This window comes from Triturus cristatus, chromosome 2_1 (assembly GCF_964204655.1).
Source record: "Triturus cristatus chromosome 2_1, aTriCri1.1, whole genome shotgun sequence".
In the NCBI taxonomy this organism is placed as follows: Eukaryota; Metazoa; Chordata; class Amphibia; order Caudata; family Salamandridae; genus Triturus; species Triturus cristatus.
Window position 1 is genome coordinate 5,250,220 of NC_140581.1, and position 25,893 is coordinate 5,276,112.

The 25,893-nt window shown below is 48.0% G+C and overlaps 1 protein-coding gene across 3 annotated transcripts in view; it reads left to right on the forward strand.

Moving 5' to 3' along the window:
* The window catches only part of INTS10 (integrator complex subunit 10), a 457,110-nt gene that overhangs the window by 232,900 nt on the left and 198,317 nt on the right, over positions 1-25,893 (forward strand). For all 3 annotated transcript variants that reach the window (XM_085627594.1, XM_085627598.1, XM_085627600.1), the window contains exon 7: positions 3,501-3,672. In XM_085627594.1, the coding sequence (XP_085483720.1) occupies positions 3,501-3,672 (172 nt within the window). The remainder of the gene's footprint in view (positions 1-3,500; positions 3,673-25,893) is intronic.

Sequence of the window (25,893 nt, forward strand, 5' to 3'; positions counted from 1 at the left end):
ACCTTCACAAAACACTACTGTGTAGATGTGCATTCCAAGCAGCAAGCTAGGGTGGGCCAGGCTGTACTAAAGACACTTTTTCAAACAGCTGCAACGGATACCGGTGGTCGCCGCTAAGGTTGGGTACTGCTATGTAATCTATGCTAAGTGTACAATCTGCAGCTCATATGCCTCGAACGGAATATGCTACTTACCAGTATGCATCTGTTCTTGGCATGTAGAGCTGCAGAGTTGTACACGCCCACCCGCCTCCCCGGCTACCTGTATCCGTTCCAGTACATCTTATTTAGATACAACACACATGGGTTTCTCACTGTTATTACTACGCTCCATCATTTCCCTGTTGGCGAAAAACAATCTGAGGATGGAGCCGAAGCCCATGCGCAGTACGGACCGAAGGAGGAGTCACCAAACTCGTGACTTCCAAAGACTGTCCAAGAAGAAAAACAAACTGCAAACATCCGGGCCCAACACCAGATGGCGACCTATGCTAAGTGTACAACTCTGCAGCTCTACATGCCAAGAACAGATGCATACTGGTAAGTAGCATATTCCTTATATCACGCCCGTATCCGTTTTACAATGTATTTTCAAAATTTGGGCCAGGACATGATATTGGTGATGCCTGGTCAGCAGGAACCTCTGTGTGAGCTTGCTGTTGCCATGGAAGCGGATGAGACATATAAAGCAGCCACATGGATCTCAAAGCCCCTGTCACAATCTGAGTTCACAAAGGGAGACATTAAAGCTGTTGAGATGTCATTCAAACTGAGGGCTTAAAACACTTCTTTACTGACCCTGTGTGCCTTCTAGCAGAAGTATGTGGCCTTAAGTTTGGACTATTTTCAATAAAGGGGGGCCACCGGTGATAAGGGTCGGCTGTATCGTAACGCGGGAAGCTGCGCCTTTGTGAGACGACAGTAGCGGGAACTCCCAGCCATATAATGTTGGGCTCCTTCTTGTACAATGACGTATGTAAACGTCCTTGGGGCGGGAGTTTTGCGGGTGCCATCCCCAATCGATGGTTCAGCTCACCAATGGGAACTTTTATAGGCAATGTTTTATGATAACTCGACTGTCAAATCCGATATTGTGTGTGCTAACGTTTTAATGTTTCTTTTGGTTTTAAAATTTATACACAATTTGTCTAAAATATTGTTTGTTAAAAATCTGTAAATAAATAAAATAAGTGAATGGCAAAGATAATTGTAGGAAAGTCTCAGAGATTGTGTAATGAGTTCTCAACCTTTGGTAGAAGTCTGACAAGAGATGGTCACTGGTCTGAGATTATCTCATTAGTTGAAGTCAGTGGCCTCTGGGTAGAATGATCTACACAAATACAGTTCGTTGCACACCTTTTCCCTCTTCTCCCTTTAGAACAAGTAGGCAGGCATTTCTTCATTTTAAATGAAAGAGAGGGCCTCTCACTGTCTGCATTAACGGTCATGCACCAGGCTCCAGGGTCTTCATGTGTCGGGGAGGCAGCGGAGTCACCTTGGGTGAAGCACAGGTGATTTCCATTCATCAAACCCAGAGTAGATCTGGCAGACGCATTCTGCACTCTTTTGAGACAATAAATGAATAGTTTCAGCCCTCTGTGCAGAAATGTGTGCATTGGTTTTTATTTTTGGAGTCTAATGTAAGCAGCTGTAGAATCTTTCCCAAAATGAGCAGTCCATAGAATCAAGATGGTGCCAGTCACGTACTCAAGGGCATCAAACTAAACTTGCAAATCACGTTCGAGATGTCGGGAGAAGGAGGGTGGAGTGTCGGGAGTAGGAGGGTGGAGTGTCTGGAGTGGGAGGGTGAGGTGTCGGGAGTGGGAGGGTGTTCAAGAGACACAGATCAGAAGTCCGAGGACCCCAAATCCAAGTTGAGAGAAGAACCTCGGTTTTACAAAACTTGAGCTTTGAGGACATCTGTCTCTTCTATTGTCATATTGACTAACATCATTGAAACCACAAGGCCCCTACATCCAGTCAGTATTTACTGAACAGTGAATGGAGTGTAATTGGCATACATTGCAGTTCAATGTTGATCACCCGATTGTCGGGTAGCTGCAGGGGTGTAAGAATATCTGAAAAAATACTGGTGCATTGGAGTGAGTGCTGGAGTACAGAAGTATTAACAGAATGAGGGCGGGTATTTGTCACCGAGTTGGGATCGCACCGGCTTAGCACTGTTGTGTTACTCTTGACTCTGGTCTGAGTTGGGATCGCGTGGGCTTAGCACTGTGTTGTAATACTCTTGACTCTGGTCTGAGTTGGGATCGCTCGGGCTTAGCGTTGTGTTGTGTTGCTCTTGACTCTGGTCTGCGTTGGGGTCGCTCGGGCTTAGCGCTGTGTTGTGTTGCTCTTGACTCTGGTCTGAGTTGGGGTCGCTCGGGCTTAGCGTTGTGTTGCTCTTGACTTTGGTCTGAGTTGGGGTCGCTCGGGCTTAGCGCTGTGTTGTGTTGCTCTTGACTCTGGTCTGAGTTTGGGTCGCTCGGGCTTAGCGCTGTGTTGTGTTGCTCTTGACTCTGGTCTGAGTTGGGGTCGCTCGGGCATAGCGTTGTGTTGCTCTTGACGCTAGTCTGAGTTGGGGTCGCTCGTGCTTAGCGCTGTGTTGTGTTGCTCTTGACTCTGGTGTGCGTTGGGGTCACTCGGGCTTAGCGCTGTGTTGTGTTGCTCTTGACTCTGGTCTGAGTTGGGGTCGCTCGGGCTTAGCATTGTGTTGCTCTTGACTCTGGTCTGAGTTGGGGTCGCTCGGGCTTAGCGCTGTGTTGTGTTGCTCTTGACTCTGGTCTGAGTTGGGGTCGCCCGGGCTTAGCGTTGTGTTGCTCTTGACTCTGGTCTGAGTTGGGGTCGCTCGGGCTTAGGGCTGTGTTGTGTTGCTCTTGACTCTGGTCTGAGTTGGGGTCGCTCGGGCTTAGCGCTGTGTTGTGTTGCGTTGCTCTTGACTCTGGTCTGAGTTGGGGTCGCTCGGGCTTAGCGCTGTGTTGTGTTGCTCTTGACTCTGGTCTGAGTTGGGGTCGCTCGGGCTTAGCGTTGTGTTGTGTTGCTCTTGACTCTGGTCTGAGTTGGGGCCGCTCGGGCTTAGCGCTGTGTTGTGTTGCTCTTGACTCTGGTCTGAGTTGGGGTTGCTCGGGCTTAGCACTGTATTGTGTTACTCTTGACTCTGGTCTGCGTTCTCTCAAGGACGTGATCCTTTGGGCACAGCCGTCCTGCAGCACAGAGCTACTTAAAGTGACCAGTGGGAGGTTGGTTGAGGTTTTTAGATGCTGCAACTACTTTACCTCTAGGTTGGAGTGGGTTTTGAGACTTCAAGGGAACCCAAGGTGCTCTGTGTTAAGGGGACTTTCAGGAGGTGAAATAGCAGTGACAGAAAGTCGCTTGGTTAGTTGGAGTCCAAAGTAAGAAACATACGATGACCCAATATGGTAGAATCATTAACTTGGTGCATGTTTTTTATTCTCAGAGGTGACCTAAGCCTGACTCATTTTGGTTATTTTCGGATTCTAGGCACTCAGGAAGTTCAGGATCTTCTTTCTCCTACAAAACGCTGCTCCCAAAAGTACGTAATCGAGGGCCTCAGTGAGAAGTCCTCGCAGATCGTTGACCCGTGGGACCGGCTCTTGAAGATCTTGACAGTTGTGGGGATGAGGTGTGAATGGCAGATCGACAAAGGTAGTAGGTAAGAGGCCAGCTCTACTCAGAGGCCAGTTTGCTTCTAATTCACACATGCGCAGTCTGCTTGTAAGTCACCCTTGCGTACTCTGCTTGTAAGTCACCTTGGCACAGTCTGCTTGTAAGTCACCCTTGCGTAGTCTGTCTGTAAGTCACCCTTGCAGACATCACCCATGCGTAGTCTGCTAGTAAGTCACCCTTGCGTAGTCTGCTTGTAAGTTACCCTTGTGTGAGAAAGTGCCATCTTTCTTGCATGGTATGTCCCCACTTTTTGCTGAATTGCTGAATGTACTTTGACTGAGTGTACCCTGGACTCCTGCCAATCAGGTGCCCAGGGCCTATGTTCCTTCCCTAAAACACACAAACTCCAAATTGGCAAACCCTGGCCACATGTCAGCCCCTGGTAAATGGTACCCTAGGTACCCAGGGCCTTGTGACCAGGGAAGGCCTCTAAGGGCTGCAGCACTCATTGTGCCACCCTTAGAGGCCCTGTACCCTTACACACACACACTGCCCTTGCAGGCTGGGTGTCTGGGTGCAGGACAAAACAAAGAGTCGACATGGCACACATCTCTGTGTACCATGCCCATCACCTACACTGCCAAGGCATATATCAGCCACCCCTCTGGCTGGGTGCCTTATGCCAATGGTGTGGGCACAGGAGCAGGAGCCCTGTGCCCCTACAGTACCCAGGTCCATTCCTGGGCACTGTAAGTGCAGTGCTGCCATTTAAGAGTACATGGTGCTGAGAGCTCGTTGAACACGAACTCCACAGCACCATAATGGCAACACTGAAGACTAGGAAGTTTGGTATCAAACTTCTCAGCACATTAAACCCACACTGATGCCAGTGTGGAATTTAATGTACCAAGCACCCCAGAGGGCATCTTAGAGATGCCCCCTTACAACTAACCTACAAATCCACGTCTGCTCTGAGGCTGCCCAGGCTGCCACACAGCAGACACGTTGCTGGACCCCTGGGTGGGAGAGCCCCTGCTCTCCTGGGCCTGCAACAATGCACATCCTGGGCGAGGTGATAAATCTCTTCCCCCAGGATGAGCAAAGGGAAGCTTCAAAGGCATGCCGCCTCTGTGAGCTTCCCCAGGCCACTGCAACCCCCCACTCTGGCGGGAAGCTTGGCCGGAAACCCCAAACAAGGAAAGGGGATGTGCCAGCCTGCCCACCCCACCCCTCAGGTGGGGGAGGCGAGGTGAAGCACATCTCCTGGCTCTCGCCATCTTGAAGATGGGAGGCCCTACCCTATCAGGACTAGGCTACTGCCCCCCTCCCACAGGAGAGAGGCAGGATAGGGGGTGTACCCACCCCAGGACAGGAACCCATTGGTCCCTAGCCTTCACCTACCTGTAACGCCCCTAAATCTAGTATTTAGGGGCACCCTGAACCTTCCTTCCCCAGATTCCAGATTCGAAACTACAAGAAGAGCAAGAAGAACAAAGACCTGCCCTGCAGCTGCTAAAAAGAGGAAGACACCAACTGCTTTGGCCCAAGCCCTACCGGCCTGTCGACCCTCGAACCTGCTCCTGCTCCAGCGCGGCATCTCTCGTGGCCAGCAACCTCACCAACCCGGAGGACCTGGCTACCTTTTGGCTCTAAGCCCCTGGGACTCCCATGAGTAGAGGCTCTACTCGAAACCTATCTCTAACCCCTGGCAGCAGCCCGGAACCGCGAACCCAGCACACTCTGCACCAACCAAGTCTGGCCAGTGCCGGAGTGAACAAAGACCCTGAGGACGACCCCACGGCGACTGTGACCACGAGTCCGGCACTCAAGGACCTCCCTCGACATTCCTGAAGCCTGCAGCCTCAGAACCAGGTGCCCCCCCCCCCCCCCAACCGCGATCAACTGAGGGTAAGATTTCCCGACCCCTAAAGGCACCCCTGTATGCGGCGCCCCACGGCCCCCTGTGTCCAACCCCGGGGTACCTACCTATCCACCAACTACCCAACTTACCTCTCGAAGTGGTGGTGGCACCTGAAGAGTCCTCGCCCCCGAGCTTGCAGTCTTTTTCCTAACCGGAGATTTCCCATTGACATCCATTGAGCGACCGAAGGCTCAAAAGCAATCTGCACCCAGCCGCGCGAGTGGTCCTGGCAGTGAAAACTCTACTCCTTCCTACTTCCCCACTTGCCCTGAGTAAGTGACCAGGAGCCCAGCTCCCACAGCCGCGTGGCTTGCCAGTCAGCAGCCACCAAACAAGGCCCCCCTATCCCTCATAGGATAACATTGGGCCTAACTCTCTCTGCACCCGGCCGCCCTAGAGCCGCTGAGGGTGAACCAACTGTACCTACCTGACCCTGGGAGATCCCTGAGTCTGTGCCCAGAACCTCAACTCTGCCAGTCGAGTACTTACCCTTAAACCGCAAACTCTATTTTCCTCATAGGGTAACATTGACTGGCTTTTTCCTGAAATTTCTTCTAAGTGTGGACTTTTCAAATCTTCAAATATTCACCAAAAATCAGCCGAGTGACAAAAACGAATTTACTCACCTGCTCTTAGGTGAACTCCCAGTGCTGGATCTTGATGCCCAGCACTGAAAATCTCTACAACTGTACTTACCAGTAACCCAATTTTCTTACATAGGAAACTATTGACTGTTTTTCTGTGAAATTTCTTCTAAGTGTCGATTTCTGCAATCTTTAAATATTCTTCAAAAATCGTATAATATCTGAAAACGTAATTGCTTACCTGTTTTGGATAAAGGTCCCAGTACTGAGTCTAGGCACCCAGTACTGGATTACAAAAGTAACGAGAACATACTGTACCTGTAACCTGCATTTTCTTCCATAGGGAATCATTGATTGTTTTCTCTGAAATATTTTCTAAGTGTCAACTTTTAAAATAGCTAAATATTAGTTAAAAGTCATTACAGTACTTAAGTCGACTTTCATCACTTGATTCTGAGAACTGACCCAGGGCTGAATCTAGGATCCAGTCCTGGAATTCCAAAAGTAATCTAAAAAGTAATCTGTTGCAAATAACCTGAATTTACCATTGAGCTCAAGGTATTGTTGTGTCTAAAAATAGAGTTGCTTACTGCAACCTCTTGTAACTGTTTACTAAAATCTATTGCATATTGCAAAAGTATTTATATGAAACATCTACTGTTGAGAAAGTATATTTTAACTCCAAGTGTTGGTTCTAAAATAAAACAAGCATATATTTTTTATATATAAACCATTGGCCTAGAGTTCAGTTATAGAGTGTGTGAAACCATTTGCTGACTGAGTGTGTACAACAAATGCTTTACACTGTCCTCTGATTCTGCCTTACTGCTCGACCAAGCTACCACTTCAGAGAGTAAGGTTATACCTAACTTTAACCTCTGTCAAACCCTTGGGTACTGTGGACTCTGTACACCCTGTACCTATTAAGGAACCGTATATACAGAGCCACTTTCTCACATTGGTGGATCAGCGGTGGGATACAAACTTGCATTTGTTGGACTACTTGGTTACCATCTGATCACACAACAGAATTCTTAAAAATTGCCTTTAGATTTCTGATTGGTCTTTTCCAAAATTACTAAAAGTCTTGCTAGGGCCTTGCTTAAGTCCCATTGGAATTTTAGAAAAATAAAAGTCACTACAGTCAGGGTAGAGGGTTAGAACTGTCAGGTTAGAATGTCTCAAACAAACCCAGCTGTTAGTGATAATAATAACATGGACCTGGTGGAGGAGCTCGACCTCACACCTTACTTACACTTGTCTTTCAAGGAATTGAGGTCCTTATGCAAACTTAAAAATGTAACAATGGGCCTGCATCCAACCAAACTAGGGCTCCTGGAGCTCTTGGCTGAGTATGCTAAGGACCTGCCATCTGAACATGGTGATGGCCAGTAAGATGAGATGAGGAAGGGAAAGAAGAGGAGGTGGGTAATAACCCCCCCCACACACACTATTCCATAGGGAGGAGAGGGCCCCCATACCCTCCAATCCAAGGTTTAGCATCTGGGCACCTAGAGACTACACAGGTGGCTCTGGTACCAGAGAGAACACTGGGGGGCCCACCAGTGAAGAGGACAGCCTTGTGAGGCTGGCCAAAAGATTAGAGCTAGAGTCCAGACTCCTGGCTCTAGAAAAAGAAAGGAGAGAGATGGGTTTAGCACCCATCAATGGTGGCAGCAATAATAAAAATAAGGATAGGGAGGAAACTTCTGACCTTAAAATCCCCAAAGGGATTGTCCCTAAACTTGAGGAAGGTGATGATATCACCAAATGGTTCACAGCCTTTGAGAGGGCTTGTGATATCAGAAAAGTAAAGAAACCTCTCTGGGGGGCACTCCTGTGGGAACTGTTCTCTGGTAACTGCAGAAACAGGCTTCTGACCCTCTCTGGGCCAGAGGCAGGATCCTATGACCTCGTAAGGAAAGCTCTGATTGAGGGATTTGGATTCACCACTGAGGAGTATAGAATTAGATTCAGGGGGGCTCACAAAACCCAGACCCAGTCCTGGATTGATTTTGTAGACTTCTCAGTGAAGACACTGGATGGTTGGTTAGCTGGACATGGTGTGCAGGATTTTACTGGATTGTATAATTTATTCATGAAGGAACATATATTGAGTAACTGCACAAATGAAAAGTTGCATCAGCATTTGGTAGACCTAGGTCTAATTTCTCCCCAAGAATTGGGAAAGAAGGCAGACCACTGGGTCAAGACTAGGGTGACCAAGACAGCCACTGGGGGTGACCAAAAGAAAGTGGTCCCAAAACCTCCCCAGGGGAAAGATGGTGAGAATCCCCAAGATAAAAAGTCTGAGTCTTCCAAAGGGCCCCAAAAACCTGTTCAGGTGGGTGGGACCCAAACTACTCCCTATGTGCCCCAACCATATAGGGGGAAGAACTTTGATCCCTTAAAGGCCTGGTGTAATTACTGTAAGAAGCAAGGACACCCAACTGTAGCTTGCCCCCAAAACAAAGCCCCTAAGGCACCCAGTACAGCTACTCCTGGGGCAGCAAGCATACAAATGGGATCAGAGGTGTACCCTGAGCAAATCTGGGAACACACTGAAGCAAGTCTAGTCTCCTTGGGAGAAGTGGAGTTTGCCACTGTAGCTGTGTGGCCCCCCAACTTAAAGAAATACTTACAGTACCCCTGGGTGAATGGAACAAGGGTAGAAGCTCTGAGGGATACAGGTGCCAGTGTCACTATGGTGAAAGACACACTGGTTTCCCCTGAGCAATACTTGATTGGGAAGTCTTACCCAGTCACCAACGCTGACAGTGTCACCACTAGTCATCCCATGGCCATGGTACCATTAGGCTGTGGGGGGGGGGTTACTGGCCTGAACCAGGTAGTGGTCTCTCCAAAGTTGCCAGCTGCCTGTCTGCTTGGAAATGATCTGGAAACCTCAGCCTGGGCTGAGGTTGAGTTAAAGGCCCATGCAGCCATGCTGGGCATCCCTGAATTGGTGTGTGTGCAATCCAGAGCACAGAGCAAGAGGAAGGGTGAAAAAGTAGGTCTGGAGCCTGGAATAATGGCCCAACCAACCAAGAGAAAAGGAAAGAAGACTGGGGAACCAGCTTCTACACAGCAAAACATTCAGGACCCCAGGGAGAGGATTTGGATACCCCTGAGGGAACTGAGTCCATGGAGCTTGACCCTTACCAGGTTGAACTCTTGGACCCAGGGGGACCCTCTAGGGGAGAGCTGTGCCAGGGTCAGCGAGACTGTCCCACTCTTGAAAGCCTGAGACAACAAGCTGCTTCAGAAGCCACGGGAGATGTCAGTGGTACCCACATAGCTTATTGGGAAGAGGGATTACTGTATGCTGAGGCAAGAAACCCCACTCCTGGAGCCACCAGGAGGGTGGTAGTGCCACAGAAATACAGGGAGTTCCTCCTAACTTTGGCTCATGACATCCCCCTAGCTGGGAATCTGGGGCAATCCAAAACTTGGGAAAGGCTAGTAAGTCACTTTTACTGGCCCCAGATGCACCAAAAGGTGAAGGAGTTTGTCAGCTCCTGTGTTACCTGTCAGGCCAGTGGCAAGACAGGTGGCCACCCAAAGGCCACCCCTCATCCCACTACCAGTGGTGGGGGTCCCCTTTGAAAGGGTAGGAGTGGACATTGTGGGTCCACTTGAACCTCCCACAGCCTCAGGGAACAAATTTATTCTAGTGGTAGTGGATCATGCCACTAGGTACCCTGAAGCAATTCCACTTAGGACTACTACAGCTCCTGCAGTAGCCAAGGCCCCCCTGGGTGTCTTCACCAGGGTGGGTTTTCCTAAGGAGGTGGTTTCAGACAGAGGTTCCAACTTCGTGTCTGCTTACCTAACACACATGTGGAAAGAGTGTGGGGTGCAGTATAAGTTTACTACCCCCTACCACCCACAAATAATGGCCTTGTTGAGAGATTCAACAATACATTGAAAGGTATGATCATGGGGCTCCCTGAAAAACTCAAAAGGAGATGGGATGTCCTGTTACCATGCTTGCTTTTCGCTTACAGGGAAGTGCCACAGAAGGGAGTAGGTTTCTCACCCTTTGATCTTCTGTTTGGTCATCCTGTAAGGGGACAACTTTGTCTTGTAAAGGAGGGCTGGGAGAGGGCTCTTCAAGAACCCGAACAGGACATAGTGGACTATGTGCTTGGCCTAAGGTCCAGAATGGCTGAATACATGGAAAAGGCATCCAAGAACCTTGAGGCCAGCCAGGAGCTCCAGAAGCACTGGTATGACCAAAAGCTGCACTGGTTGAATTTCAACCTGGGCAACAGGTGTGGGTTTTGGAGCCAGTGGCACCAAGGGCACTCCAAGACAAATAGAGTGGCCCTTACCCTATCCTTGAAAGAAAGAGTGAGGTCACCTACTTAGTTGACCTGGGCACTAGCAGGACACCCAAAAGGGTTATCCATGTGAACCGCCTCAAGCTCTACAATGACAGGGCTGACATCACCATGCTGATGGTGACTGATGAGGAGCAGGAAGCAGAGAGTGAATCTCTCCCTGACCTCCTCTCCTACAGCCCAAAAGATGGATCAGTAGATGGTGTGGTCTTCTCAGACACCCTCTCTGCCCAACAGCAAACTGACTGCAAGCAAGTCTTGCAACAGTATGCTAGCCTCTTTTCCCTGACCCCTGGTCTGACAAACTGGTGTACCCAAGATGTGGACACTGGTGACAGTGCACCTGTCAAAAACAAAATCTATCAACAGTCAGACCAAGTCAAGGAGAGCATCAAAGCTGAGGTCAGCAAGATGCTGGAGTTAGGGGTCATTGAGCCTTCAGAGAGCCCCTGGGCCAGCCCAGTGGTTCTAGTTCCCAAACCTCATCAACAAGGTGAAAAGAGAGAGATGAGGTTCTGTGTGGACTATAGAGGGCTCAACTCTGTCACTGAGACAGATGCTCACCCTATCCCAAGAGCAGATGAGCTGATAGATAAATTAGGGGCTGCCCAATTCCTCAGTACCTTTGACTTAACTGCAGGGTACTGGCAGATTGGCATGGCCCCAGGAGCAAAAGAAAAGACAGCATTCTCCACCCCGGATGGGCATTACCAGTTTACTGTGATGCCCTTTGGGTTAAAGAATGCCCCTGCCACTTTCCAGAGGCTGGTGAACAATGTCCTGGCTGGGCTGGAGTCCTTTTTTGCAGCTTATCTTGATGATATTGCTGTCTTTAGCTCCACCTGGCAGGATCACCTGATCCACCTTGGAAACGTTTTAGAGGCTCTGCACAATGCAGGTCTCACTATCAAGGCATCCAAATGCCAGATAGGGCAGGGCACTGTGGTGTACTTGGGCCACCTTGTAGGTGGAGGCCAGGTACAGCCCTTGCAACCCAAGATCCAGGCCATCATGGACTGGATAGCTCCAACAACCCAGACCCAAGTCAGGGCATTCCTTGGCTTGACTGGGTACTACAGGAGGTTTGTGAAGGGATATGGGTCCATTGTGACCCCCCTCACAGAACTCACCTCCAAGAAAATGCCCAAGAAGGTTAACTGGACAGTTAGTTGTCAAAATGCTTTTGGCGCCCTGAAAGAAGCAATGTGCTCAGCACCAATTCTAAAAGATCCAGATTATGCCAAGCAGTTCATAGTGCAGACTGATGCCTCTGAGCTAGGGATAGGAGCGGTCCTATCCCAGACCAATGATGAATCCAAGACCAACCTGTTGCTTTTATAAGCAGAAGACTACTCCCCAGAGAGCAGCGTTGGAGTGCCATTGAGAGGGAGGCCTTTGCTGTGGTTTGGTCCCTGAAGAAGTTGAGACCATACCTTTTTGTACTCACTTCCTGGTTCAAACTGACCACAGACCTCTCAGATGGCTAATGCAGATGAAAGGGGAAAATCCAAAGCTATTAAGGTGGTCCATCTCCCTACAGGGAATGGACTTTGAAGTGGAACACAGACCAGGGACTGCCCATGCCAATGCAGGTGGACTTTCCAGGTTCTTCCACTTAGACAATGAAGACTCCATAGGGTAAGGTTAATCTCATCACCTTTCGTTTGGGGGGGGGGGGTTGTGTGAGAAAGTGCCATCTATCTTGCATGGAATGCCCCCACTTTTTGCTGAATTGCTGAATGTACTTTGACTGAGTGTGCCCTGGACTCCTGCCAATCAGGTGCCCAGGGCCTATGTTCCTTCCCTAAAACACACAAACTCCAAATTGGCAAACCCTGGCCACATGTCAGCCCCTGGTAAATGGTACCCTAGGTACCCAGGGCCTTGTGACCAGGGAAGGCCTCTAAGGGCTGCAGCACTCATTGTTCCACCCTTAGAGGCCCTGCACCCTTACACACACACACACACTGCCTTTGCAGGCTGGGTGTCTGGGTGCAGGACAAAACAAAGAGTCGACATGGCACACATCTCTGTGTACCATGCCCATCACCTACACTGCCAAGGCATATATCAGCCACCCCTCTGGCTGGGTGCCTGATGCCAATGGTGTGGGCACAGGAGCAGGAGCCCTGTGCCCCTACAGTACCCAGGTCCATTCCTGGGCACTGTAAGTGCAGTGCTGCCATTTAAGAGTACATGGTGCTGAGAGCTCGTCGAACACAAACTCCACAGCACCATAATGGCAACACTGAAGACTGGGAAGTTTGGTATCAAACTTCTCAGCACATTAAACCCACACTGATGCCAGTGTGGAATTTAATGTACCAAGCACCCCAGAGGGCATCTTAGAGATGCCCCCTTACAACTAACCTACAAATCCACGTCTGCTCTGAGGCTGCCCAGGCTGCCACACAGCAGACACGTTGCTGGACCTCTGGGTGGGAGAGCCCCTGCTCTCCTGGGCCTGCAACAATGCACATCCTGGGCAAGGTGATAAATCTCCTCCCCCAGGATGAGCAAAGGGAAGCTTCAAAGGCATGCCGCCTCTGTGAGCTTCCCCAGGCCACTGCAACCCCCCACTCTGGCGGGAAGCTTGGCCGGAAACCCCAAACAAGGACAGGGGATGTGCCAGCCTGCCCACCACACCCCTCAGGTGGGGGAGGCGAGGTGAAGCACCTCTCCGGGCTCTCGCCATCTTGAAGATGGGAGGCCCTACCCTATCAGGACTAGGCTACTGCCCCCCTCCCACAGGAGAGAGGCAGGATAGGGGGTGTACCCACCCCAGGACAGGGACCCATTGGTCCCTAGCCTTCACCTACCTGTAACACCCCTAAATCTAGTATTTAGGGGCACCCTGAACCTTCCTTCCCCAGATTCCAGATTCGAAACTACAAGAAGAGCAAGAAGAACAAAGACCTGCCCTGCAGCAGCTAAAAAGAGGAAGACACCAACTGCTTTGGCCCCAGCCCTACCGGCCTGTCGACCCTCGAACCTGCTCCTGCTCCAGCGCGGCATCTCTCGTGGCCAGCAACCTCACCAACCCCGGAGGACCTGGCTACCTTTTGGCTCTAAGCCCCTGGGACTCCCATGAGTAGAGGCTCTACTCGAAACCTATCTCTAACCCCTGGCAGCAGCCCGGAACCGCGAACCCAGCACACTCTGCACCAACCAAGCCTGGCCAGTGCCGGAGTGAACAAAGACCCTGAGGACGACCCCACGGCGACTGTGACCCCGAGTCCGGCACCCAAGGACCTCCCTCGACATTCCTGAAGAAGCCTGCAGCCTCAGAACCGAGTGCCACCCCAACCGCGATCAACTGAGGGTAAGATTTCCGGACACCTAAAGGCACCCCTGTACGCGGCGCCCCACGGCCCCCTGTGTCCAACCTCGGGGTACCTACCTATCCTCCAACTACCCAATTTACCTCTCGAAGTGGTGGTGGCACCTGAAGAGTCCTCGCCTCCGAGCTTGCAGTCTTTTTCCTAACCGGAGATTTCCCATTGACATCCATTGAGCGACCGAAGGCTCAAAAGCACTCTGCACCCAGCCGCCCGAGTGGCCCTGGCAGTGAAAACTCTACTCCTTCCTACTTCCCCACTTGCCCTGAGTAAGTGACCAGGAGCCCAGCTCCCACAGCCGCGTGGCTTGCCAGTCAGCAGCCACCAAACAAGGCCCCCCTATCCCTCATAGGATACCATTGGGCCTAACTCTCTCTGCACCCGGCCGCCCTAGAGCCGCTGAGGGTGAACCAACTGTACCTACCTGACCCTGGGAGACCCCTGAGTCTGTGCCCAGAACCTCAACTCTGCCAGTCGAGTACTTACCCTTAAACCGCAAACTCTATTTTCCTCATAGGGTAACATTGACTGGATTTTTCCTGTGGACTTTTCAAATCTTCAAATATTCACCAAAAATCAGCCGAGTGACAAAAACGAATTTACTCACCTGTTTCTAGGTGAACTCCCAGTGCTGGATCTTGATGCCCAGCCCTGACTCTGAAAAATCTCTACAACTGTACTTACCTTTAACTCAATTTTCTTCCATAGGAAACCATTGACTGATTTTCTGTGAAATTTCTTCTAAGTGTCGATTTCTGCAATCTTTAAATATTCTTCAAAAATCGTATAATATCTGAAAACGTAATTGCTTACCTGTTTTGGATAAAGGTCCCAGTTCTGAGTCTAGGCACCCAGTACTGGATTACAAAAGTAACGAGAACATACTGTACCTGTAACCTGCATTTTCTTCCATAGGGAATCATTGATTGTTTTCTCTGAAATATTTTCTAAGTGTCAACTTTTAAAATAGCTAAATATTAGTTAAAAATCATTACAGTACTTAAGTCGACTTTCATCACTTGATTCTGAGACTGAATCTAGGATCCAGTCCTGGAATTCCAAAAGTAATCTAAAAAGTAATCTGTTGCAAATAACCTGAATTTACCATTGAGCTCAATGTATTGTTGTGTTTAAAAATAGAGTTGCCTACTGCAACCTCTTGTAACTGTTTACTAAAGTCTATTGCATATTGCAAAAGTATTTATATGAAACATCTACTGTTGAGAAAGTATATTTTAACTCCAAGTGTTGGTTCTAAAATAAAACATGCATATATTTTTTATATATAAACCATTGGCCTAGAGTTCAGTTATAGAGTGTGTGAAACCATTTGCTGACTGAGTGTGTACAACAAATGCTTTACACTGTCCTCTGATTCTGCCTTACTGCTCGACCAAGCTACCACATTTCAGAGAGTAAGGTTATATCTAACTTTAACCTCTGTCAAACCCTGGGGGACTGTGGACTCTGTACACCCTGTACCTATTAAGGAACAGTATATACAGAGCCACTTTCTCACACCTTGCGCAGTCTGTCTGTAAGTCACCCTTGCGTAGTTTGCTTGTAAGTCACCCTTGCGTAGTCTGCTTGTAAGTCACCCATGCGTAGTCTGCTTGTAAGTCAGCCTTGCGTAGTCTGCTTGTAAGTCAGCCTTGCGTAGTCTGCTTGTAAGTCAGCCTTGCGTAGTCTGCTTGTAAGTCAGCCTTGCGTAGTCTGCTTATAAGTCAGCCTTGCGTTTTCTGCTTGTAAGTCAGCCTTGCGTTTTCTGCTTGTAAGTCAGCCTTGCGTTTTCTGCTTGTAAGTCAGCCTTGCGTAGTCTGCTTGTAAGTCAGCCTTGCGTAGTCTGCTTGAAAGTCACCCTTGCATAGTCTGCTTGTAAGTCACCCTTGCGTATTCTGCTTGTAAGTCACGCTTGCACAGTCTGTCTGTAAGTCACCCTTGCGTAGGCTGCTTGTAAATCACCTTTGCGCAGTCTGTAAGTCATCCTTGCAGACGTCACCCTTGCGTACTCTGCTTGTAAGTCACCCTTGCACAGTCTGCTTGTAATTAACCTTTGCACAGTCTGCTTGTAAGTCACCCTTACAGACGTCACCCTTGCACAGTCTGCTTGTAAGTCACCCCTGCGTACTCTGCTTGTAAGTCACCCTTGCTCAGTCTGCTTGTAAGTCACCCTTGCGCAGTCTGCTTGTAAGTCACCCTTGCGCAGTCTGCTTGTAAGTCACCCTTGCGCAGTCTGCTTGTAAGTCACCCTTGCACAGTCTGCTTGTAAGTCACCCTTGCGCAGTCTGCTTGTAAGTCACCCTTGCGCAGTCTGCTTGTAAGTCACCCTTGCCTAGTCTGCTTGTAAGTCACCCTTGCACAGTCTGTCTGTATGTCACCCTTGCACAGTCTGTCTGTAAGTCGTCCTTGTACAGTCTGCTTGTAAGTCCCCCTTGCGCAGTCTGTCTGCATGTCACCCTTGCGTAGTTTGCTTGCAAGTCACCCTTGCGTAGTCTGCTTGTAAGTCACCCTTGCCTAGTCTGCTTGTAAGTCACCCTTGCCTAGTCTGCTTGTAAGTCACCCTTGCCTAGTCTGCTTGTAAGTCACCCTTGCTCAGTCTGCTTGTAAGTCACCGTTGCGCAGTCTGCTTGTAAGTCACCCTTGCGCAGTCTGCTTGTAAGTCACCCTTGCGCAGTCTGCTTGTAAGTCACCCTTGCGCAGTCTGCTTGTAAGTCACCCTTGCGCAGTCTGCTTGTAAGTCACCCTTGCGCAGTCTGCTTGTAAGTCACCCTTGCGCAGTCTGCTTGTAAGTCACCCTTGCGCAGTCTGCTTGTAAGTCACCCTTGCCTAGTCTGCTTGTAAGTCACCCTTGCACAGTCTGTCTGTATGTCACCCTTGCACAGTTTGTCTATGTGTCACCCTTGCACAGTCTGTCTGTAAGTCGTCCTTGTACAGTCTGCTTGTAAGTCGCCCTTGCGCAGTCTGTCTGCATGTCACCCTTGCGTAGTTTGCTTGCAAGTCACCCTTGCGTAGTTTGCTTGCAAGTCACCCTTGCGTAGTCTGCTTATAAGTCACCCTTGCACAGTCTGTCTGTGTCACCCTTGCACAGTCTGTCTGTAAGTCACCTTTGCAGACGTCACCCTTGCGTAGTCTGCTTGTAAGTCACCCTTGCGCAGTCTGCTTGCCCAGAAACTATTTCTTTGCGGAAATCTAACTGTACTTAGTGGAATTTGGAAAGGACTTGTGGACTCACTCCCATACCGCTCAAGGATCAATAAATGTGAAATGCGGCATCGCAAAATCCAAAGCCCTGAAGCAGGGTCTTATAAAGAAGCCTTCTTGGCCAATCGACTCTCCCTGTCTAGGCACGACCTCTCTTCGACATAAAACCTCTCCTTTTCATAACCCGAAAGTGTTTCGAAATGTTTCCTGCACTCGTAGTGTATCGCTTATGACCTCTCAAAATTTATAGCAATAATTAAAAACATTTAAGAGCACAATATCATAACAAAGGATGCCCTAACCAATAATTAATATACGTTCATAATTGTTGTATTAATAGTGTTTATGATGTGATCTGTTATTTGACCAGTAAAATAATGTGCAACATTTGTAAGTGTATCATTTACATTACTTTTAAAGTCATGAACATTGCATTTAGTGTGTGAGTTACTGCTGGCATGCTGCTGTGTATGTTATATCTTGTGGCCCAAACCATACCTTAAAATATGAGTATCTTTTTGGGGTTTTATTTTGTAACCAAAACTGTACTTGAACTTGTTTTTTTTTTTTTTAAGTGAACTCTGTGAATATATATATATATATATTCACAATAACTCCAAAGGATACAGGGACGTTACAGTTAGGTTCCAATTTTAAACGCACAAAACCAAAGAATTTCTGCATTTATAATTGTACGCATCTCTAAAAACTATAACTCGTGTCCTAATGTAACTATAACTCACACCCAATGTAAAAAGAGCTTTGATTACTTACAGAGGGTGTATATGGAGAGTGAAGTAAGACTCATTAACATCAAGTTTTAAAAAGCAGAGTTATTTCCTTCCTTGTTGCAAGGAACGTTAGCTCAGCTCTACCTTTCACTGATTACCATTGTATTCACATCAAAGTTTTACTAAAATGCAACGTTTAGTACCCCATCATCCTAATCCATGCAAAGTATTTTTTCAAGGTCTGTGCATGTTTAGTTAGTCAAGTCAAAGAAAGCTTTATTCGATTGCTATATCAGACAATCATAAAAGCATAAAACACATCAATCAGTTCATAAGTTAAATAAGTATCCTACAAATATAAACATAATCTATAGTACATTACAAGGTTAAAACAGTATTAAATTGACAGAATCCCTCGCCCAATTAGAATCGATTTAAATAAGCATAAGTTTCCTTTGACTCAGAACTTCCTTCAAAAAGCTTACTATCCTAAAAACACTGTGCTCGTTAGCTAGATATTGAAGTGCAAGAAGAGCAGATCGACATTGATAGAGCCTGAATAATTTTAAAAATGGTCCTAAGTACATTCTCTTAGCATGAATATAAAATCTACAAAAGAAAACCACGTGAATCGTAGATTGGTTGGAATTATTATCACAGGGCAAAGTTGAAGGTTTTGGGACCAGTCATTCATTGTGGGTAAAGTGACTAGTCTACGAAATACCCCCAACCTGGTTTCAGTATCTCAGATGACGTTCTAATGGTGTCCAACAGCAGAAGGCCCTCTTTTCCTAGTTCTTTCCTTGTTATAGTCCGAATAGTTCTGGGATTTGTAAAACAGTCTAAACGGCCAAGATCTTTTAAGAAATTGCGGACGTATCTTATCCGTGGGATCTTTAGGGTCCCTTACAGTTTCTAGATATCTGATAAAATGTCTCTGGTTAACTTTGCCTCTTCTTCGGTCCAGACCCTGTGCCATAAAAGCACAGGCTCAAGCTTCAAGTCAGAAATGAAGGGAAGTCCCAACTCCGCATGGCATATACATGATGAGGTACTATTCGGAACAGATAAAATGTATCTGAGGAAGGAATTGTTCGAGGCATATGAGCTGCAGATCACACACTTAGGATAAGATCGCCATCTGGTGTTGGGCTCGGATGATTGCAGGTTGTTGTTGTCTTCGGAAGAAGCCGTTTGGTCACAAGATAGGTGACTCCTCCTCTGGACAACAGTGCGCATGGGCATCCACTCCATCCTCAGATTGTTTTTTTTCCCGCCATTGGGTTCGGATGAACTTTTCCGCTCCGGCTGAAAACTTTAAAAACAAGCTTCTCGAAGCGAAATTTACACTTCACTCGACATCGACCACTCATCGGACCGGTTCCGGATACGGCTCATGGAAAGGACGCCTTTTAAAAAATGCCCCCAATGTGGAGCAAAGTTCCCGCACAGTGACCACCACCAGGTTTGCAACCTGTGCCTCTCGCCGGAACACGACGAGTCCAGCTGTCCAGCCTGTGCCGCATTCCGATCCAAGAAGACTATCCGGGATCGAAGAGCTCGACGCCATATGATGGCCAGACCAGCTCCGGAACCAGAGGACATCTTTGATCAAGGCCCCGATGTCCCGGAGGAGGATTCCGAGGAACTGCTGATTATATCTGAAGCAGATGACTCAGACGGCCCCATTACTCCTGGGCAGCGCGTGAGTACCTTGACCCCTACACTCACCCCTCCAAAAAAGGCACAGGTCAAGACTTCGCCAGCTGGCCCCAGTCGCGACCGAAAGCAATCTTCAGAAGCCCCGCCTTCTGGCCCGGCTCCGAAGAAAAACAAGCCTTCCAGTGGTTCGGGCCCGAGTAAACCACATATTACTGTGCCCCTAGCACCTTCGGCACCGAAGACCCAGGACCCCTTGGTAAAGATCCCGTTTCGGAACCGAAACAATCATCGGCACCGAAACCATCATCGGCACCGAAACCATCATCGGCACCGAAACCATCATCGGCACCGAAACCATCATCGGCACCGAAACCATCATCGGCACCGACACCATCATTGGCACCGACACCATCATTGGCACCGACACCATCATTGGCACCGACACCATCATTGGCACCGACACCATCATTGGCACCGACACCATCATTGGCACCGACACCATCATTGGCACCGACACCATCATCGGCACCGACACCATCATCGGCACCGACACCATCATCGGCACCGACACCATCATCGGCACCGACACCATCATCGGCACCGAAAACTTTACCGGCACCGAAAACTTTACCGGCACCGAAAACGTCACCGGTACCGGCACAACCATCTAAGGGCCATGCTGGAAAAGAGACTGCCGATCATACAAAACATAGATCGGAACCCAAAAAATCGACACCAAAGCCAACTACTGAGGATCATGAACTTTTCCACCCTGATCCCACGCAAAGGAAAATTTATATTAATCCTAAAACTGGACATGTCACGGCTGTGACATTTAAAAAGAGAAAGCTGGACTCAACACCTTCTCCAGCTCCTAAAAAGACAAAGGACTCAGCCACTTCACCCATTTGTCCTTCTTCCCCTGTACCACCTCCTAACCCACCCCCCCTCTCTCCACCTCCTTTACCTCTACCATCTCCTGCACATACACCACCTCCACAGGATGATGATGATATCTTAGGGGGAGGGGGTAATCCGGATGATCTTTATGATCCTAATGATCCTTTCACAAATCCGGACACAGTACCTTTAGACGACTGGGCATACACACCACTTGATGTTCCTGATAATACTCCATACCCTTCAAAGCCCTCACCCCTCCGATGACCACCTAGGGTTTGGGCAACTCATCCACAGGGCAGCACTTTATCATGGCGTCACCTTGCACTCAGATGCGCTTGAAGAAGATTTCTTGCTTGACACGTTTGAACAGTCTCAAAAAACAGTTCAAATCTTACCTATGATCAAAGGGGTCATAAAGCACGCACCAGAGGTCTTTAAAGACCCCGTACGCACCAGGGTACTTAACCCCAGAATTGAAAAGAAATATAGACCTGCCCCACAGGACCCTGCTTACATTAAAGGTGAGCTCCCTCTAGACTCTTTAGTGGTTTCCAATGCCAGGAAGCGGGCTAACTCCCAAACAACCGGAGACACACCGCCCACAGACAAAGAGTCTAAGTTATTAGAGGCCTCAGGTAAAAGGGTTGCAACACAAGCAGCTAACCATTGGCGTATTGCCAACACACAAGCCCTGCTGGCAAGTTATGACAGGGCTCATTATGATCAATTGGAAGGCCTTTTACAACACTTACCAGATCAGTAGAAGTCCCAGGCCAATGACCTCATCCAAGAAGGAAAGCTCATATCCAATGCATCAATTAAATGTGCACTAGACGCTGCGGACACTGCCTCTAGGGCAATCAACACCAGTGTCCTTCTTAGATGCCATGCATGGCTACGTATTTCAGGCTTTAAGCCAGAAGTACAAACTACAATATTAAATCACCCATTCAACCAAGAACAGTTATTTGGGCCAGCAGTAGATACTGCATTAGAAAAAATGAAGAAGGATACCGAGACTGCTAAGTCAATGGGAGCATTACAGTCTCCACAAACACGTGGCTCCTTTCGACGCTCCTTCTATAGAGGAGCCTCCAAAAATACTGGAACAGACACCTCCTCCAATTTCAAAACCTCTACGCAAACATCCCCCAATAGAGGATATTTTCGAGGAGGATATAGGGGAAACAATACTAAAGGGAGAGGTTGAGGTAATGCCAACACTCGTACCTCCCCCACCACTAAACAATGACTTTCCTCCACTCCCCCCAGACCATTCCACTCCAGTCGGGGGAAGACTCACACAATTCCTACATGTCTGGAACTCCATTACTACAGACAAGTGGGTAAGACAAATTATCCAATCTGGTTACTGCCTACCACTCACAAATACCCCACCCAACATACCCCCCAGACATCGTCGAATGTCACAAGAACATCTTACACTCCTCAAGCAAGAAGTTCTTTCCTTACTTCAAAAACGTGCAATAGAGCCAGTTCTACTCCAACATCAGGGCACAGGAGTATACTCTCTATACTTCCTAATCCCCAAAAAGGAAGAGACGTTAAGACCCATACTCGACCTCCGACTACTCAATCAGTATATTCACTCGGATCATTTCCATATGATCACTCTTCAGCAAGTGCTCCCACTACTACAACAAGGCGATTTCCTTACCACACTAGACCTCAAGGACGCCTATTTTCACATTCCCATGCACCCTGCTCACAGGAAGTACCTAAGATTTGTGGTGGACGGACAGCACTATCAGTTTACTGTCCTCCCATTCGGAGTGACTACTGCGCCCAGAGTCTTTACAAAATGCCTAGCAGTAGTAGCAGTACATCTCAGGAGACAACAAATTCATGTCTTCCCTTATCTCGACGATTGGCTCATAAAAGCCAATTCATTCAGCAAATGCGTTCTAGATACTCACCAAACTATCCAAATCTTACACAACCTGGGATTTACCATCAATTATCCCAAGTCTCAACTACATCCCTCCCACATACATCAATATCTGGGAGCTACCATAAATACCTCCAAAGCCATAGCTTACCCCAGCCCAACCAGGATAGCCAACATACAAGCTCTCATCTTAAAATTCAAACCCCAACACTCTCTTCCAGCCAGAGTGTTCATGCAACTGTTAGGCATGATGGCCTCATGCGTCTTCATTGTGCCTTACGCACGACTTCAAATGCGTCCCTTACAAGAGTGTCTTGCACGTCAGTGGAATCAGGCTCACGGACAACTTTCCGATCTGGTGTTGGTGGACAGCCGCTCCCATCGCTCACTAACATGGTGGAACACCATAAGCCTGTCCAAAGGGAGAACATTCCTAGAGCCTCTTCCACAGATAGTGCTGACAACCGACGCATCTCTTACAGGATGGGGAGCCCATCTCCTAGAACACACCACTCGGGGCAAATGGACCACACAACAAAACTGCTCCATATCAATTACCTAGAACTTCTAGCAGTGTTCCTGGCGTTGAAGTCATTCCAACCCCATCTAAAGAACAAGGCTGTCCTAATCCGGATGGACAACATGACAGCCATGTATTACATACAAAAACAGGGGGGCACACACTCTCTCCAGCTCTCACACCTAGCACAGAGCATTTGGAGATGGGCAATCCCCCCAAACATCTACCTACTTGCAGAACACCTTCCAGGGGTTCACAACCAAATTGCCGATTTGTTGAGTCGACAGACACAGCAAATCCACGAATGGGAATTACACCCACAAGTCCTACTCCCATTCTTCCACAAATGGGGTCAGCCAGACATAGACCTGTTCACCACACACGAAAACGCAAAATGCCCAACCTTCGCCGCCAGGTATCCCCATCCACAGTCAAAGGGCAATGCGATATGGATGAACTGGTCAGGCAGATTTGCGTACGCTTTTCCACCTCAACCTACCACCGGACTAAATGAATATTATTAAAGAGGCCAGAAGGCCTACTACCAGAGCGTGCTATGCAGCTAAATGGAAAAGATTTGCCATTTACTGCACTAACAAACATATACGCCCACTAGACGCATCCATCCAAAACATCATTTGCTACCTACTACACTTGCAAAGATGTAATCTAGCGTATTCTTCCATACGCCTCCACCTAGCAGCATTAGCAGCCTACTTGCAAAATCGCCAACACTTGTCACTATTTAAAGTGCCCGCGATCAAAGCCTTCAGGGAAGGTCTTAAAAGAATCATTCCTCCAACACTACCACTCTCTCCAGTGTGGAATCTAAATATTGTGCTCACTAGGCTAATGGGTCCTCCATTTGAGCCTCTACATAAATGAGAGCTACAATTTCTTACATGGATAGTGGCTTTCCTTTTTGCTATCACATCCCTTAGACGGGTAAGTGAATTACAAGCATTAACCATACAAAAACAATTCCTACAGTTACATCGTAACAAAGTGGTTCTTAGAACAAATCCAAAGTTCCTGCCAAAAGTCATTTCTCCATTCCATCCTAATCAATCAGTCGAGCTACCAGTATTCTTCCCAAATCCCGATTCTGTAGCTGAACGGGCTCTTCATACCTTAGATGTTAAAAGAGCCCTTCTTTATTACATCGACAGAACCAAATCTTTCCGCAAAACCAAACAATTGTTTGTGGCCTTCTCCCCACCACATAAAGGCAACCCCATTTCCAAATCAGGGATAGCCAGGTGGATAGTTAAATGTATCCAAATTTGTTACCAAAAGGCTAAACGCACTCTTACAGTTCCCCCTAGAGCGCACTCCACACGCAAAATAGGGGCTTCCATGGCATTCTTAGGAAACATTCCCTAAGAAGATATTTGTAAGGCAGCCACATGGTCAACACCACACACCTTCACTAAACACTACTGTGTTGACGTGCAAGCAAAGCAACAAGCTTTTGTGGGTCAGGCTGTCCTTAAAACCTTATTCCAAACTGCTGCAACAGATACAGGCGACCACCGCTAGGGGAGATACTGCTGTATAATCTATCCTAAGTGTGTGATCTGCAGCTCATATGCCTCGAACGGAATATGCTACTTACCAGTATGCATCTGTTCTTGGCATGTAGGGCTGCAGAGCCACACACGCCCACCCGCCTCCCCGGGACCTGTATCCGTTCCAGCATTGTCTTACTTAGACATTACACATGGACATCCTTTTCTTTATTCTGACACACTCCATCATTTCCCATCCTGCCGAAAAACAATCTGAAGATGGAGTGGATGCCCATGCGCACTGTTGTCCAGAGGAGGAGTCACCTATCTCGTGACCAAACGGCTTCTTCCGAAGACAACAACAACCTGCAATCATCCAAGCCCAACACCAGATGGCGATCCTATCCTAAGTGTGTGGCTCTGCAGCTCTACATGCCAAGAACAGATGCATACTGGTAAGTAGCATATTCCTTCTCTGCGTTGGATGGGCAGCAGATCAGTGAACCCCCAGACCCCTGCACCATACACTACTGCTGAAACACACGTTGCCTTATAAATTCTAATGAGCTCCTCAGGCGTTCTTTTTCCCAATTTGCTAGCAAAGTTAGTGAGAGCAGAAGTTGTTGTTAGGAGCACCAATTTTTTTTGCTGCAACTGCTTGTGCCCAAGTGTCATTATGAGCAAAGAGGATTTTCAGATATGAGAACCTTTTGGTTACCCCAATCTTCTGTCCTGTCACAAACGTATCATTACATTTCTTAATTCCATAGCCGCAGTGCATAACAAAGGTCTTAGAGGAGTTTACTCTTAAGCCGAGGTCTTTCATAAAATGAGAGAAACTATCGGGCACCCTCTGAAGACCTACTTGTGTGCGGGACATCAGCACCGCATCGTCTCCGTATAGGAGGGCTGGTATTGGACATCCGGCCACTTGTGGGAAGTCGTGGTTATCTTTGAGAAGAGCCTCCCCCAAACCATTTTTGTAGAGATTAAAAAGGAACGGAGCAAGGACACAGCCTTGCCTGACTCCGCTCCTTATCGGGAATGCAGCCAAACACTCACCCTTCAGTCCACAGCGCACACGTGCCTTGGCATCACTATAAAAATGCATGAGTAAATCAATAATCTGAACATCAACTCCCATAACTTTTAAATTGACCAGAGTTTACTGTGGATCACACAGTCGAAAGCGGTTGTGAGATCCACAAATGTTAAAAACAGGTTCCCCTTTTTTGCCCTCGTCTATTTCCCCACCAAGATTGACAGATTTAAGCCCTGTTCCACCGTTTAGTTTAAAATGAGAACAACTGATCACTTGGCTTTCTTATATGATTAAAACCCAGAGGGGGTCGAAACACGTTATGAGTGACTGCTTATAGACTCCTAAATTATGTTTAGCCATTATCGGATGGTGGCTCGTTCGGGTTGCTGGAGTGAGGAAAGTATGGTCTTAGGGAGAAAAACACACATGCTGACACTCACACAATCCCACTCGCACACACTCACAAGCGCACAAATGCACAGTCTGGAAGTGACATAGTTAGGTATTGAAATAAGATAACAAGCATTTACAATGCAACGGTCTCGGCATTTTTAAAGTTAGAGCTATTGGCATTGCTCATGTCATTCTAGTTTATGTTTTTGTTT